General features: G+C 34.0%; 1 protein-coding gene across 1 annotated transcript; it reads right to left on the bottom strand.

The window, feature by feature from the left end:
• Window positions 1-2069: 2069 nt before the first annotated feature.
• On the bottom strand, window positions 2070-15239 carry LOC115721996 (uncharacterized). The gene is made up of 3 exons (XM_030651113.2): window positions 14793-15239; window positions 14497-14588; window positions 2070-2349 (listed from the first exon to the last, which is right to left on the bottom strand). Exons 1-3 carry the CDS (start codon window positions 15016-15018, stop codon window positions 2302-2304), a joined length of 366 nt encoding a protein of 121 aa, XP_030506973.2. The 5' UTR covers window positions 15019-15239; the 3' UTR covers window positions 2070-2301.
• Window positions 15240-17090: the final 1851 nt, after the last annotated feature.

Below are 17090 nucleotides of genomic sequence, written 5' to 3'. Positions count from 1 at the left end.
CCTTTATTCTCAAACACTGGGTATGCCTATATCTGTATGTCATGAAACATATTTGGGGTTACTGGCCTATGCAGGATGAGATAGAACACAATCATATAGCAGCATCAAAGAAAGGGTTTGTAAGCTTCTTCATGCTTGGAATGACAAATTCTTCTCTATTGGTGGAAAGGAGGTGCTTCTGAAAGCTATGGTTCAATCCATACCCACTTATGTTATGAGTTGCTTTCGTCTTACAAAAAAGTTTTATGACCAGTTAGAGTCTATGATAGCAAATTTTTTGTGGGGTTCCAATCAAAGTGGCTAAAAGATTCATTGGAAAAGGTAGAAATTACTTTACAAATCCAAGTTTGAAGGGGGTATGGGCTTCTGATCCTTTATATATTTTAATCAAGCTCTCCTAGCTAAGTAGGCGTGGTGTATCCTTGAGTTTCCAAACTCCTTAGTCGTTTGTTGAAGCATAGATATTTTTCTAATAACTCCTTTTTAGAAGCAAGTCTTGGGCACTCACCTTCTTTAACATGGCAAGGTATTCATTGGGATCGAGAGTTGCTTGTTAAAGGTCTGCGCTACAAAGTTAATGGATTTGACATCATTTGTGGTAACGATCCCTGGATTCCATGTCATAATGAATTTAAACCACTGTCCTACATTGGACCACCCACATTAAATGTGGCATATTTCATTAAGGACAATAAGGAATAGAAACTTTCTCAACTAAATGACCACTTTGCTCCAATTTATGTTGATCGAATCCTTACAATACCACTGAGTTTCTTCTAAACTCAAGACATGCTCATATGGCATCATACGACTGCAGGTGTTTACATGGTCAAGTCGAGGTTTCATTTAGCCAACTCCTTAGCTGAAGTTGACATTTCTTCCACATCTAACAACTGCAGCAGTTGGTGGAAGAGTTTCCAGAATTTAAATTTCCCTCCCAAAATAAAATTTTTTACATGGAAGGTTATCCAAAGTGCTTTGCCTATTGTCGTTGCATTGAAAAGGATGAAAGTTATTAACTCGATGACTTGTTCATTGTGTAACCATGCTTGGGAATCTATATGACATGCTTTGTTTACTTGTGGGTATGCAAAAACAGTTTAGAAGGCTCCACATTTCACAATTGATTATCAAAAGGCTCATCATATGCATGATGGAGAGTATGTGATCCATTTATCATCGCTATACCCAAAAAGAGAGTTTGAAACTCTGATCTGTATAATATAGGGTACTTAGTTAGAAATGAATAAAGTTTTTCATGGTGGAAATAGGCAAGATGGTTCCTATATTGCTTCCTATGCTAAAACCTACTATGGAAACTGCATCCTTTCTCACAATTGTGCTAAAGCACCGGCTGCCCCTACTACAACTAAAGAATATCCTATGCCAACGGAGGGAGTCCCATGGAGGCCACCTAATCTGAATGGTATCAAAATTAATGTGGATGCGGCGGTCAATCAGGCCACTAAAACTTTGGACACTAGAGCACTTATTCAAGACCATAATGAGGTTATTCTTGCTGCTATTTTTCAAACCAGTCTAAGATTGTTTTCGATCAGACAAGATGGAAGCAAAAACTCTTTTTCATAGCATCACTGGGCATGTCAACTATAAATCTCCATAACAAATATTGAAATAGATATTTTAAGAGTCTCTACTGCGCTATCTACGATATTCTTAGATTTATCTTCTTTCTAAGATTTAATTTTTGATATTCGTTATCTTTTATCCTCTTTTCCTAGAGTTATTATCTCCCATGTTTGGAAACATGCTAATCGACCAATATATAGTTTAGCAAAATATGCTCTAGAGTTGGATGAAGGTGTCTTTTGGATGGGCAAAATTCCCCATTCTATTTTCTCTATTGTTGTAAATGACTCCTAATTTATAATAATAGTAGAATTTATTCTAAAAAAAAGTATAATTTATTATTTCTTTTCTTTGATTAATTATTAATTTAGTTCATTGCTTAGTAATAATAATAATAATAATAATAATAAACTTATAATTTCAGTGTCAAATGTTAAAAATAGACATGTCGATCTTGAAACTAACCAAATACACTGGTATGGAACCAATACAAAATGATTTGATGGTATCATAATAATATTAATAAATTAACATGGAATAAGTAATATATATTTGTCTATCTTTGAATAATGTATAAAATTCGGAGAGAATAATTAGATTGTTTTTAATAATAATTAATGTTCTGTTCATAAAAAAATAACATAAATTAATTTTCTCTAGCTTTTAAATTTATCCTAATAATCTATTAATGATTGATATTGTCCTACATAACTATTTATGAGAACATTCTTCATGTAAAGCCATCAACTGTTCTGCCACCTGTATAATCAATAATATAAATATAATTAGTAGTAGAAGTAATATTTGTTTTAATAAATTGAAGAATATTTTTATAAACATGCATATATATAGTTATATAAATATTATTTCTAGTAGACCACTTATAGCGTTTTATTCAAGAAAATATTTTATTCTATATTTTTTTCATAATTGTACGTGTGATACTTATTTAAATTCACTTATAAATTTTATAAAATTCCAAACAATTTAAAGTATCAAAAATAAATTTAAGACAGTTATTTACCACGCGCATAAGAAAAAACAATCACACGTGTAACAAAATATATGAATCTTATTTTTAGCACTATAAATGAGAACTTTCTAAAAAATAACTAAAAATTCTACTGAATATCGAAACAAAAATAAGAGATATACAAAAATAACATTTTCAAAGTATGTACTTTAAATTTGCCATTATTTATATAAATCCTATTAATTATACATTTATGTAAGTTTTCTTTTATTTTATTTTGTAAAATGCATTCCAAAAATATTATTTTTTGTTTTTTTTTCTTTTAAAACATATTATTATATGTTAATAATTAGGTAGCATATATAGCGTTGGTGCGATTATTTTAAACTCACTAACAAGTTGTGTTACATGCATCTTTTTCAATTATTCTACACAGTATTATTGTAGAGAATTCTTGTCTTATTTATCACACCATGAAGATCAAAAGGCTTTATATACATAATAGATCTTGAAGTACTATTTTTGCATGCAATAAGGTTATTTGTGATGAAATCTCGTTAATATGGCATGAATTCCTTGAATTTTTCTTTCACTGCCACTATCCTTTTAAATATAATGAATCTAAGTCAACAATTGTGGTATGGAAGGTCAAGAAGTGCAAAGAGTATTGGAAGCCTTGAGATTTAGTCAAAGCTCAGTGTTAGGGGTGAAAATCGGTCGGTTATGGTCGGTTTTTAAAATTTTATAGCCGACTGGTCGCTTACGGTTTTTATTTTACGAAAACCGTAACTGACTGCTTAGAAATTATAACTGTATAAAACCGACCGTACGGTTTTTGGCCGTTTTCAGTTTGGCGATTTTAAGCAGTTTTTGGCAGTTTTAGGCAGTTTTTAGCAGTTTTGACGGTTTTTGGGTTAAACTATTTTTTATTTTAAAAACCAAAAACGACCCCCATGTCAAAAAAACCGAACCTGAAACTGACCGCCAAATTCGGTGATGACGTGGAACCGAAAATTCAGTTACGGTCTGGTCGGTTTGATGATCGGTTTCAGTTTTTCGATTTTTATGAACACCCCTACTCAGTGTTGTTTAATTATTTGAGTATTCCAGTATATGCTAAGAAACTTCTAGCAAATGATTCTAATATTAGCATTCCATTCATTCCTAGTAGAGCCAAATCGTGATTATTTCAAAGAAGGTGTTGAAGCAAACTATTATCTTTGTTAAAGCTTTCTTATGGAAAAGTTAGCCTATACACACTCTGGTTCGGGATGTGGCGTGGGAAATATACTTGTAAACTAAAATAAGAGGGACGTATGGGCTGTCAAAATGTAGTAGCATGGAACATTGATGCAATTAGAAAATAAATGTGGGCAATTGCCAAAAAAAGAATTTAAGGGTGAAATGGGTGCATCAAGTATTACATTATGGAGGCTGATTGGATGGCTTTTGTTATCCCCACCAATATTTTTTTTTGAGTGGAAGGTGACTCGGAAGCTAAAAATCATAAGTCCAAGTGTTATCTAACCCTAAAGAAGCTTGGGCAAGGTTATGTGCAGCTGCATTCTCAGTCTCTTGGTGTGAGTTAGGGATGCAGTTGGGAAGAAAGATAACACTTCTCTAATAGCATCCACTTGAGCTCCATAACTTGTGAGCATGACGTATCCCGCCTTAATATCTTTGATGAGATTGAGGCAGTCTGATTCGACTTGATGTATGGGAATTCTCTGATCTTTACGCTAGTGGAGGGCCTGTAGCAATGCCCAAGCTTCTACTGACTGAGGTGGCATCTGTCATGCAATGCTTTGTGCTCTAGCTGGTATTATTTGACCCGATGAGTTGCGAACCAGTGCTCCAGCACGTGAGCGTACACTTTTAGTTTACATTGTGCCATTGACATTGAGTTTGTTATGACCATCATCGGGCGGCTGCTAAGTATTCTGACTGGGTAGGTCTTGGCCAAGAATGTTGTGATTGCTAACTGCTAGGTTTTGTTTGTAGAACCGAAGAAAGTCCTCTACTTCCTATAAAATCTTAAGAGGTTGTTCTTGTATGTTCGTGAAAATAAAGATGTTTTTACTATTCCAAATTTTCCACAAAACACAAAGGATTAGTTCAATCTCATTTTCTTGCAAATGGTTTTTGAGAAAAAGAAGTGTATCAAAAGTACTTTTTCCTTGCATGGCATTAATAAGAGGCTTTAATGATGTACTTGACCAGATCTTCTTAACATCTTTGGATTTAAAGAGAGCATACTTAGTACTTTCAGGACATATATGGCATCTGGGGCAGAGAAGGGAGGTCCTACTTTTCCTATAAAAAGGTTATTGGTAGTTAGAAGAGAATTGTGGCAGAGCCTATGTGTGAAAAGTTTAATTTTAGGAGGGAGATTGAAATTCCATAAGGATTTCCACCAACTAGTGATATTGTTGGTATTAGAAGTTGTTGGTTTAGCTGAGTTCCTGATGTTTTGGGCAAGATGGTAACCAGTTTTAACAGTGTAGTTTCTCGTAGTGGTATGTTGCCAAAAGAGGGTGTCAGGTTGGTGGGTTTGTGGTGGTGGGAGAGACAGGATGTCATCTAACACATCCTTGGTGAACTCACTTTCAGGCTTCAATATGTTCAAGTTCCGAGAAGGGAGGAGTAGGTTTGAAACTTGGTTCTAGTTAGATGGTAGGGATGTGGGAAGGAAGGGATAGTTAGGTATCCAATTGTCATGATATATTCGAACAATGTCACCGTTACCTATTCTCATTTGAGGCATTGTTTAAAAAGGTCTTTGCCCCAATGCAAGCTTTGCCAAACAAAAGAGGGGATATGACATTTGCCATCTTCTAAGAAGGTGGTTCACAGATAATACTTGCCTTTAAAAAGCTTTGCTAAAAGCAAAGAAGGATTGGAGTGAATACGCCATGCCTACTTAGCAAGCATTGCTTGATTGAAGGAGTCTATTATTCAAAACCCCAACCCACATGTGATCTTTGACTTGTAGAGGAAATACCATTTCTTCTAGTGTATTTTGCTTTCCCCATCATTTGAGCCCCACCAAAACTTAGCCATTTCTTTCTCCACGAATTTGAAAAAACTCGTAAGGAGATTGAAAATCGACATAGCATACAAGGGAATGGATTGGATGAAAACTTTGAGGAGGATCTCTTTACCTCCTTTGGAAAGATCTTTCCTTTCCATTTTGTAAGGTAAGCCCGAATCATGTCCTTAAGGGGGTTGAAAGAGTGCTTCTTTGATCTCCCAAAACATTGGGGCAAGCCGAGATATTTATGAAGGCTGTTGAAAAGGGGGATGCCTAAGTAGTCCTAGACAAGGGTTGGGTAAGTAAGACTTGTGTTGGGTGAGAAAACGATCGAAGACTTGGTGAAGTTAACAAGCTACCAAGAGATCTTCTCATACAAAGAGAGGGTATCCTTGATATCATTACAAGCCTGGATATTAGAATTACAGACAAGAATGCTATCATCGGCAAATAAGAGATGGGAGATCTTAGGGGCATTCCTAGTAAGCTTGATCCCTGCAAAGCAATCTTTTTCCTCCACCTGCTTGAGAAGTAAGGAAAGTCCTTCAAAGCAAAGGAGGAAAAGGTAAGGAAAGATGGGATTCCCTTGTCTTATGCCTCTAGAGGGGGTGACACACCCTAGGGCTTGCCCATTAAGGTTAAATTTGAAGGTGGCTGTGGTGAGACATGACATAACCAGAGAGACAAACCTTGAAGAGAAGCCAAATTTTTGCATGCCGTTTGTGAGGAAAGACCACCCGACCCTATCAAAAGCCTTAGCCATATCAAGTTTGACAGCCATCCAACCTGTGCAACCATGTTTCCTATGTTTAATAGCATGTAGGAGATCCTGGGCCATAAGAATGTTATCTGAGATCAAACACTCCTTAAGGAAAGCACTTTGGTTTTGGTATAAAAGGGGGCTAAGAGCCTGCCTTATCCTATTAGCCAGAACTTTGGAAATGATTTTATAAATAGTGGTGCAAAGGCTAATGGGGAAAAAATCTCTCAAGGTGGAATAATCCCTCAACATAGGGATAAGAGTAATGAGGGTGGTATTAAAATAAAAGGGATCAGTGCCATGGTTTAAACACTAAGAACTGCTTCTATAACCATGTCTCCAACCAGATTCCAGCTCTTCTAATAGAGGTTGTAGTTGAATCCATCAACAACAAGGACCTTGTCAGGGGGCATTTGGAAGAGGGCTTTCTTAACCTCTTCTAGAGAGAAGCCTTTCTTGAGGAAAAAACACTGATTAGGAGTGAGATGGGGGAGGGGCACTGGAGAACAGCCTTAATGGTGGTTTCTTGGGGATGCTGGGAAGTGAAGAGGCCCGTGTAGAACCTTTCTACTTTGCGAAGGATCTCAGCAACATTTTAACTCTAGTCCCATCTTCAAGAATAAGGTGGTGGATCCTATTGGTTTTCTTCCTGTCAGAGGCAAAACTATGAAAAAGTCGAGTGTCTTTAACCCCAGCTTGGAGTTAGTTAACTCTAGACCTTTGTCTCCAATAAGTTTCTTCTTTGAATAAAAGAATATCTAAATTTGACTGAAGCTTTTTAATTCTAAGAAGGGACTCAGATGAGTTGTCTGAAGAGTTTCTAGCAATTTTGAGGTCCTTTTGGGCTTTGATGATTTTTTGCTTGAAGCCAAAAAAAGCCTTATGCTTCCAATTTGAGAGAAATTGTGCACAAGCTTCTTAGGCAGAGGTAATGTTTTTGGTAGGGGAATTAAGAGCAGGGTTGTGAGTTCAACATTTTAGAAGCACATTATCTCAATTGGGCTCAGTCAACCAGACATTCTCAAAGAGGAATCTCTGTTTGACTTTGTCAGAATGAAGGTGGGAGGACTTTTCTAAATTTAAACAGATGGCTCTATGGTCAGATCCAAAAAAGTCAAGGTGGTTGAGGCAAACATTAGGGAAAAGGTTAATCCAACGCTTATTGCTAATGACATAGTCTAACCTTTCCTGAGCATTACGATCATTGGCATTGTTGTTATTCCAAGTCATACGAGGCCCTTTAAAATCAATAACCTCAAAGTTAAATTTATCTATGAAATCTATAAAATGGTCAGAGGGGCCATTACGAACGTTGTAACTACTTTTATCTTCCCAAGTTAAAAAACTATTAAAATCCCTCATAATGAGCCACGATATAAGGGCACACGAATGAGCAATTTTATGCAAGAGTTGCCATGTGTTAGTTCAATTCGAAGGAGTAGGGGCTCCATAAAAACCAATAAAATGAAAAGCAGAAAGATTAGCACCGAAGACATAACAATGAACATGGTTTATATAATAATTGAAAATAAAAACATCAATATCCATAATCTAGAAAATTAAGAGGCCACCCCTAAACCAACACGGGGAAACTCAAAACCACTAGCAAAACCTAGCTTATTCCTAACTCTATCAATAGATCCTTTACAAAGTTTAGATTCCATAACAAAAAACAAGGAAGACTTGTACATCTTGACCACCAGGGAGAGGTTGAGGAATGCTCAATTACTCCCAAGCCCTCGAGCATTCCAACTGAGGGCCACCATGGCTGTAGGTAGGCCTGTTCTTCAATAGGGCTTGCCTCTTCACTGGAAGCCACCTCTACTACTTCATGCTGTGGCTGGCTTCTTATCCTCTTCACCATCTCTCTCTACTCTATACCCACTAGTGTCAGCTGCCTCTTAAATCTAGCAGCACTGGTCTGCTAGTTCTTCCTTGTTTGTGTCTTGTTAGCTGGGCCTTATGATCTTCCAGCAACGAAGGCTAGAGGATTGGGGACTCTTAGAACAACAAATTTAGGACTGGAAAAAGAGTGGGGTTAGAATTTGAGACCAGTAAGGGCGCATTGATGGGGCTAGCAGCTAGGGAAGTTGATCTGTGTGAGCTTGGGAAAGTCAATTGTCTTGGGGATGCAGAACAAGTAATAGAACCTCTAAAAGCAACTGACATAAGGGCTAAGAAAGAGGGACATGGTGAGTTTAGTTTTGCTAGTTTGGTGGGGGTGTTGGCTAGGCATTGTTGGGGTAAAGCTCAGGACTTAGGTTGACAATAGGGATCACTTGGGTGAAGATGAATAGGCCAGCTGAGTCTGTTTGATCTCCTTCCCGAAGCTGGAAAGAGAACTCTTACTGGGTACGTGGCCCTTGGGAAGCACTGTGTGTGGCAATGTTAGCAACTTGTTGGCTTGGCATTTTCATGAGCTGGTTTGGTTGGGGAATTCCTAGTAGCCGTGGCTAATTGTAATAGGGGAGTATTACAAAAGGTCCTTGGTACTTTGTTCTGGTGGTTCCTCTCAGCACATTCTTGTAAGGAAGTGGAGGGGGTGTGGGGATTCATCAGTGGCCCTCATGTAGTCAATGCACCATGTGTAAGTGTGACCAAGGAATCCATAATAGTAGCAATGGTCTGGGAGGTCTTCATACTTCAATTTCAGCCATGTAGCAATGGCCATCCCAGGGAAGAGAATAGATATGCACCTCAGGAGAGGTTTAGTGACATCAAACATAACACGAATCCGTAAGTATTAATCCTAAGTTTTGAGTAGGGATGGTTGGTGTATCTCTAGCAAGACTCCAACAATTTAGCCCACAAGTCTAGTGAAAGAGATAGATCATCAGGAAAAAGGAATGTTATGGAGCTGGACCCAAAAAGGGATTTTACAAATAGCTTCAGGAACGAGGATGGAGTCAAGATTAGGTATTTCAAGAAGGACAGGGCATTTGTCAGAAATTCAAGGTTAGTTCATGATGGCTCGTCGCCTATCACCTTCATAATGGAAAGCGGCTACGTACAAATTAGAGTTTAATGACCTTTCTTTGACACTAATAGGGAACCGTCCCTTCCAATATTTTTCTAAGAAGTTCTTTAGAGAATTATGATTAAAACTTTTTGTAGTGTAGAGGGTGGCCATGAGGTGGAATAAGGGTGGAGCTGGTGGAAGTCATTCATGGATTTTAGCAGAGTCAACAAGAGAATGCACAATATTCTCTGTATCAGTAAGGTTCAAGACTGCAGAGAAAGAACATGCTAAGTCTTCTATAATTGGTAAAATAAATACAGGTAGAAAGAAAGGAAAACTTGAGCAAAAATGGTAAAAGACGCAACCTGGGATTGGGTCCTTAAATAGGCTATGAACAGAATTTCAAAATGAGGGAAAATTTGGGGGCTGATACGATTATAGGTACACTCAAGTGTTTGAGGAGATAGAACTTTTAGCATTTAATTTCCTTTTTAGGTTGGGGATTATCCAAATCAACCCACATGCCAGGTTGGTAGACACAGCGATTAAACCTAGAAACATGCTTAGGATACGAAAGGATCCTAAAAATTAAATACACAGAGGGATTATCATTAGATTTACTCAGAGAGAAGATCAAACCGGCAAAGCTTTCATTAATGTTGATCAAGTCTTGCCCTAAATTTCTTTAGATTCGAGTGGGATCTGACCTCATCGATGTGAAGGGAGGCCGTTGAGTGTAGGGGTGTTCATAAAAATTGAAAAACCGAAACCGACCAGACCGTAACCGAATTTTCGGTTCCACGTCATCACCGAATTTGGCGGTCGGTTTTGGTTTCGGTTTTTTTGACATGGCGGTCAGTTTCGGTTCTTGAAATAAAAAAATAGTTTAACCGAAAAACCGTCAAAACCGCCAAAAACCGCCCAAAACTGCCCAAAACCGCCAAACCGAAAACTGCCAAAAACTGTACGGTCAGTTTTATACGGTTATAATTTCTAAACGGTCGGGTACGGTTTTCGTAAAATAAAAACCGTAACCGACCGGTCGGTTATAAAATTTTAAAAACTGACCATAACCGACCGATTTTCACCCCTAGTTGAGTGTCCATCGCCATAAATGTAGTGCCACCACGACACTTTGAAGGGTGGAGAAGATGTGTTCGGAAGCACAAAGGTTGGAGGTGGTCATGATGACCACTACTGTTAGAGGAAGATGAAGAGGATACCAGCAAGGTGAGCATGCTCTCAGAGAAGATGAAGGTGTCTCGAAAGTTCCAGTCCTTCTTACGCCCAATTGTCCCCACCAATATTAGTTGGTATTGGAAGAGGATAGTGGCCATCAAAGAAAAATTCAAGAAATTAATTGACTTGTAGCAATTTGGAAATGAATAGTATCAAATTAAGAAGGGCTATCAACTTCTTTCTCCATATCAAGACCGAATGTAATGGCATTTGGAAGTTTGGGGGTATTTTAATACTCTTAATGATAGCTTCATACTTTGGCTTGCTTTCCTGAACATACTAAAGACAAAATGTAGGATTTTCAATTAAAATATAACTTGTGATTCTACTTGTTTGATGTGTGGTATCAATGAAGAAACTATAAATCGTCTCTTATTTAATTACTATGTGAGTTAAAGATGTTTACAAGAGATAAAAATGTTGTTGGGTTGGCTGTTACAACCACATCATTGAAGCGACTATTGAGATGGATAGCTCAGACTCACATAAGTCACTTTAGGAAGTTGTTTTTTGTAGCAACAACTAATGGCAGCGATGATTTACAATATTGCAAGGTAAGATATGAGACATTTTGGTTACATAAATTGAAGAGAATAAAAGTAATTGTACACATTATTAAGGAATTTGTTAAAGTTAAATTTTCCCACTTGCCTTAAGAATGCAAGTCAAGAAAATTAGAATGTTTGAAATTGTAAAGTTTAACAAGAAATGAGTTGAAAAGAGATACTTGACTATGTTGCTAAAAATTGTAATGGTGTTTTGAAGAAATTAATATTGTGATTTAACAAATATATATACAAGTAGTTGGTATTGGAAACAGGTAGTCAGAGTAAAGAACAAGTTCAAGAATTTACAGGTTGTTCCTCTTGATGCAAACCGAGCTTACTCTATTAAAAAAGGTTACAAAATTCTATGTCCTTCTTATCCAAGAACTCATTGGCAGGGGAGAGTGTGGAACCGGCTATCTATTCCAAAACATAGAATAATTTTCTGGTTAGTGGTACTTGACAGATTAAAATTTAAGACTCGAATTTACCGCTTCAACATATGCTTGGGTGAAATTTGTCCAATGTGTGGGTTGAATAGGGAAACAAAGGACCATGTTTTTTCTCAAATGTCACTTGAGTGCAAATGTTTTAACAGGGATTCAATCTTGGCTTAACTAGTATTTGGCTAGCAACACTGTTCAGGGACTATTGAAGTGGATTTCAAAATCCAAAATCAACAAGTTTCAGAAACAGGTTTTTTCGGCAACTTTGGCTGCTGGAATATACCATGTTTGGAGGTGTAGAAATGAAGCTTTTTGGAATAACAAAGTATATACAATTGACTCCATTGTAAAGAGAGTAAAGAGTGATGTAAATAATAGAATTAAAGGGATAATGCCTAAGAATATAGCTAAAAAAGATAGAGATTGGTTTAAATGTTGAATTAGAGTTACAAGCCTATTATAAATGGTTCTGCTAGTTTGTAAATGAAGTTTTGTGGAATACATTTTCTAATTCACCAAAAAAAAATAATAATAATAATAGAAAAAAGTAGTGGTGACAGTCCCTTCCGTTATGATTTTTTGTTGAGTTGCCCTTTTTGAAGTAACAACTAGATTCGTTAAGCATACCAACATATTATTGGGTCATATATTAAATACTTATATTAATTATTTTAGTTTTTTCATTAAAAATATTTTTAAAATAAATTTAATGAGTTAATTAAAAAATGATAAAAAAAAAAATTAATTCAAAAACTAAATAACATGTTTGTTAATTAAATAAACAAAAACAAAAACCTTAAAACTAACACATATTCACCACACACACACAAAAAAAAAATTGAGAGAGAGATTTCGTCGATCTACTCTCTCTCTCTTTCTCTATGTTCCTGCTTGCCAACGAACATGGAGGTCGGGTCAAGAAGGAGGGATTTGGTGTGAATGAATCTCCACTGTCCATCTAAATCAACAACTTATTCCTCTCTTTCTCTCTCTTTTCTCACTTTGTGTAGTGTCTTCACTTACTCCTCTCTTTCTCTCTCCTCTCTCACTCTGGTCAAGTTGGTCATGGTGGGTCAATCTTGAAAAGCAATCCACCCACGACGTCGCTGTAGGTATTTTTTTTCTTCTTACTTTGAGATTTTTGATTGCGAATGCTTAAAAACCTTAGAATTTCTTCTATTAGTTTGAAACCTTATTGTTAAATCAAACCGTAGATGCATAATGATCCTATAAAATTTAATTTGATATATGCAAATCCTACGTGAGTTAAATTTTGTTAAATTGATTATGTATGCCCACCCTAAAATAATAAATTTGATTTTGTGGTTAATTGTGAAATTTTTGTGTTTGTACTGATTTTTCATTTAGGGTTTGTCGTTTGTGATGAGGATAAAATAGTGTGTTGGACTTCTGAAGTGAATGCAAGGATGGGCAGATGAGTTGGTCTCTTAAAGTTGATGATTGTCGGAGAGGTGGTTGGTGGTGGCAATAACTTCTCATATGAAGAACAAAGACATAACAAGGGGATTTCTGGGTTTGAGTTTTTGTTTTGAATGCTACTCTAAGGATTAAGTGACGAAGATGAAACAAATTTTTGCAATTTTTGTTTTATTTTTTTCTTTATTTAATTAACGAAAAACTTATTTAATTATTTTTTATTTAAATTTAATTTATCACTTTTTAATTAATTAAATTGCTTTAAAAAATTATTTTTCAATTAATTAAGTAGAGTAATTTGTGGTATAATAGCTTAAGTTTAACTCTCGTTTGCAAATAAATATTATTTTTAGCGATAATAATACCTAAGTTATATTTCTGAAACTCTGTAGTTACTTGTTGTTAAATGTTAAATAAATTGCCGTGTGACAAATTCTGATTGGTCCAGGTCATGAATTTTTTTTTAAAAAAAAAATAATTTAAATATACCAATAAGAAAATAACATGTAGATAATTACTAGACATTTAACGGCCAGTAACTTACAAAGTTTTAGAATTATAACTTAAGTATTATTACCGTTAAAAATTAAACTTAGATATTTATTTGCAAGCAGAAGTAAATTTATGTATTTATTCCATAAATTACTCTAATAAGTATTTAGCACGTGGCTTAGTAATATGTGGACACGCCTTAAAGAATCTAGCTCTCACTCAATAGCTAAAAGAGCACTATTATTAACAAAATTGCAATAGAAGGTCTCTTGTCACTTTTTTTTTAGACTAATGAGTAATTTTTTTTCCTAAACTTTGACATGTAATAAATCGTGCTCCCAGAACTTTTTTGGCTATTAAAAATTCCCCCCAAACTATTGAGATTGTTAAATTTAAGGATTTTTGTTTAATTTCATTTAATTTTACTGTTTCAGTGATTGTTTATGTACTAAATCATGCTCCTCAGACTTTAATATCTACCAAATCATGTCCCTCAAACTTTTCATCCATGTTAGAATTTTTTTACTAAAATTAGATAAAAGTCCTTAAATTTAACAATCTCAATAGTTCAGGAGGAATTTTTAACTGCCAGAAAAGTTCAGGGACACGATTTAGTACATGTCAAAGTTCAGGGGAAAAAATTACTAATTAGCTTTTTTTTATTAGGGTTAATTAGTAAGATTATAATTGCAAATGTTAAAAGGATTTTACCCATATTAATTTTTTTTTATTCTGTTATTTTGTCTACTTTCAAAAACCTCCACCACAAAAATAGGGACCGAAGGATTCATCTCTTAACTAATTAATTACAGATATTATTACGCCAACTTGTTATCCCTATCGATCATTGACAAACTGCACTTTGATTACATTAGTATAATATTCATGTCCATTTTTTACTTTTTTTTTATTAAAATGTATGCAAATAATAGTAATAATAGTTAAATGATAATGTTAAATTATAACAAAAATAAACTTAATTATATGTACTAATATACAAATTAACATGAATGTATATATGTACCTCTTCAATGCTGCCATCTTCTATATCTGTGTTAAAAGATAGAAGCAAGCTTTCGTGAAGCAGATTTTCAACATCTTCTACGTATAGCGGCGCTGAAATTTAACAAAAAACCAAAATTAACTTTTATCATTTATTAATTTTATATACATTTGTAATAAGTTCAAATGTATAAAAATGAACAAGGACTAAATAAATAAATCCTGCTCAATTTATAAATTTAATCTAAGAATAAACTCTTTTTTACTATACCCTCTTCATTTCAATTTACTGGTAAGAGATTCGATTAATATGTATACCTTTGGCCTGAGAGAAGCAAGAGAAGATATCAGAAGCCAGTTTATGGGATTTCTGGAGAGAATCGGGACCGCCCCAGTGGTTGTTCACTGCCATCTGAAGCCCATTCCATCGCAAAAGCACCGCCGCAATACCATCCCGGAGGTGACTATTTTCCTGCCCCACCTCTGCCACGTCATCACCCTGCCCCGACTTTTGAAGGCTATTACCATCACCTCCTCTTTCCATCTCTCTCTCTCTCTTTCTCGTTAGAGAAGAAAACAATGAGAGAGCGAGAGAAAGAGCCGGGAAGTTTTGGGTGACCACACAAAGATATAAAAGAGATTAGCAGGGCTTGGCAAATTAATCAACCAAAAACAGAAAGCTTTATTAAGGTATATATTTTATGGGTGGCTGAGTTGGCCATATGTATAATTGGTTCAACCAGGAGCTCTACACTTGGAAGTAAGCTCATATAGATATTGCAGTCTTAATTTCCACTTGCGTCACCAATGAATATAGCATATATAGGATATAATAGTATATGTATATAATGTAATAATTTTTTTGGAGTATATCAATGATTGATTATTTGGTGGTCGATTGCCATTGTACCATATAGATAAGATCAATTTATCTATAAATAAAGGATTTGATGTATGATACATAATATATATAATTATTGTAGCAAAACACTATACCAATATGGAAATATGAATCTCACCAACCACATCAAATCCATACTGAATATTAGGATATGTTATAGGTTATAATTAAACACACAATACCAACTAAAAAATAGGCAGGAACAAAAAAAATAAAAAAGATAAACATAGCTGAAACTAAAATATTAGAGCAAAACGCGCAACATTGTATATGCTACTAGGTTTGGAGATTTTAATAGTTACATTAAATATCTAACAATATAATGAGTATATATTTGTTTTTAGTAGTTGAATTATTATCAAATGGTTATAATTTATTTAAAAATTAAATAATAATAATTAATAATTTACCAAAAACGTGATATTAATTTGATTTTATTTATTTTCTTATAAATGAAAAAATAAAAAAATATTTATAAATACAAATTACATAAAAACTCTTATGAAATATTTTAGTTAAAAATTAATTTATTTAAGTATATACTTAATTATAATTAACTTGAGTATAAACAAGAAATTTTTACCTGTTAATAACTTGTTATAGCATATTATAAAAAAAGTATAATATCATAATTATAATTTTAATATAACTATTAAATAGTCATCATGCAATAGGAAAGAATATTCTAAAAAAATATTTTGTTCAGCTAAAATTATTGGCCTACTCTAATTCCCTCATTCAGAGATAGAGCCACAACCATGACATGCATGGTCATGTCCCTCAATATATATACATATATAATATTTATCCTCTCAAGTATATATGTATTTAGTAGGTTGATTTTGCACGCAAGCACACATAATTAATTTTATTTTTAATTATATTTAATTAAGTGATGTTAAGTGTAATATATGTGTGCTAAATAATACATGTATGCTAAATTTTTTTAATTAAGTAATGTATTTTTATTGTTTAATTTTTGAAATAGATTTTGATATTTGAGAATTTTTTTAACTATTGCGGTTACATTTGTGTGCTCTTTTAAATGTCATTATATATATTATATATATTATGTCTAAAGATATATATATTTTTTAAAAAATAATAATGATAGATACAATATTCTTAATATGTAATTAGGAGAGTGTGATTATAATAAGTGTACAAATTATTAGAAGCATATATATATACTAGGTGATTGTTACGTGCCAAAACACGTAGTGTTAGTTTTATTTAATATTTTAGTTTTTTATTTTAATTAATAATTAAAATAGTATAATTATTTGAACGATTTGTTTTATAAAAATAAAATATGCGTCAATATATTTAGTAAATAAAACATAGTTGTGTTATAATAATGTATGTTATTAATAGTAAAATATACATTAATCTTCTAATTGAAAAAAGTTCTATTATCTCATTTCAAATCTAATAATAGCTACACAACTATATATTTATAGACTTTCACATTCTTTGCAAATTACTAATAAGCACCAATAATATTTTCATATTCTAATATTTTTCAACATTCTCCTCTTGGTGGTAAAATTAAAAATAAAACTAAAAATAAGCACAAACATATAAGGTAAATATTAATTACAGCCCATTTCATTTTCTTTTTATTTTTTTAAGCCCAAGCCCAAAAATCTCTAAGTCAACACAATCAATCTTCTTCTTCTCCGATAGCAATGAGTTGCCCCTTCTGTAATTATTTA

Source organism: Cannabis sativa, chromosome 9 (assembly GCF_029168945.1).
Source record: "Cannabis sativa cultivar Pink pepper isolate KNU-18-1 chromosome 9, ASM2916894v1, whole genome shotgun sequence".
Taxonomy (NCBI): domain Eukaryota; kingdom Viridiplantae; phylum Streptophyta; class Magnoliopsida; order Rosales; family Cannabaceae; genus Cannabis; species Cannabis sativa.
The sequence above is the reverse complement of the archived record's forward strand: the minus strand, read 5'-3'. Positions and strand labels throughout refer to the sequence as shown.

Excerpts from the sequence above, each read along its gene's own strand:
- LOC115721996 (XM_030651113.2), bottom strand. The coding sequence starts at position 15,018 with ATGGAAAGAGGAGGTGATGGTAATAGCCTTCAAAAGTCGGGGCAGGGT. Across the intron at positions 14,589-14,792 it reads TTGCTTCTCTCAGGCCAAAG|CGCCGCTATACGTAGAAGAT; the intron begins GTATACATATTA and ends GTTAAATTTCAG. Across the intron at positions 2,350-14,496 it reads AAGATGGCAGCATTGAAGAG|GTGGCAGAACAGTTGATGGC; the intron begins GTACATATATAC and ends TTGATTATACAG.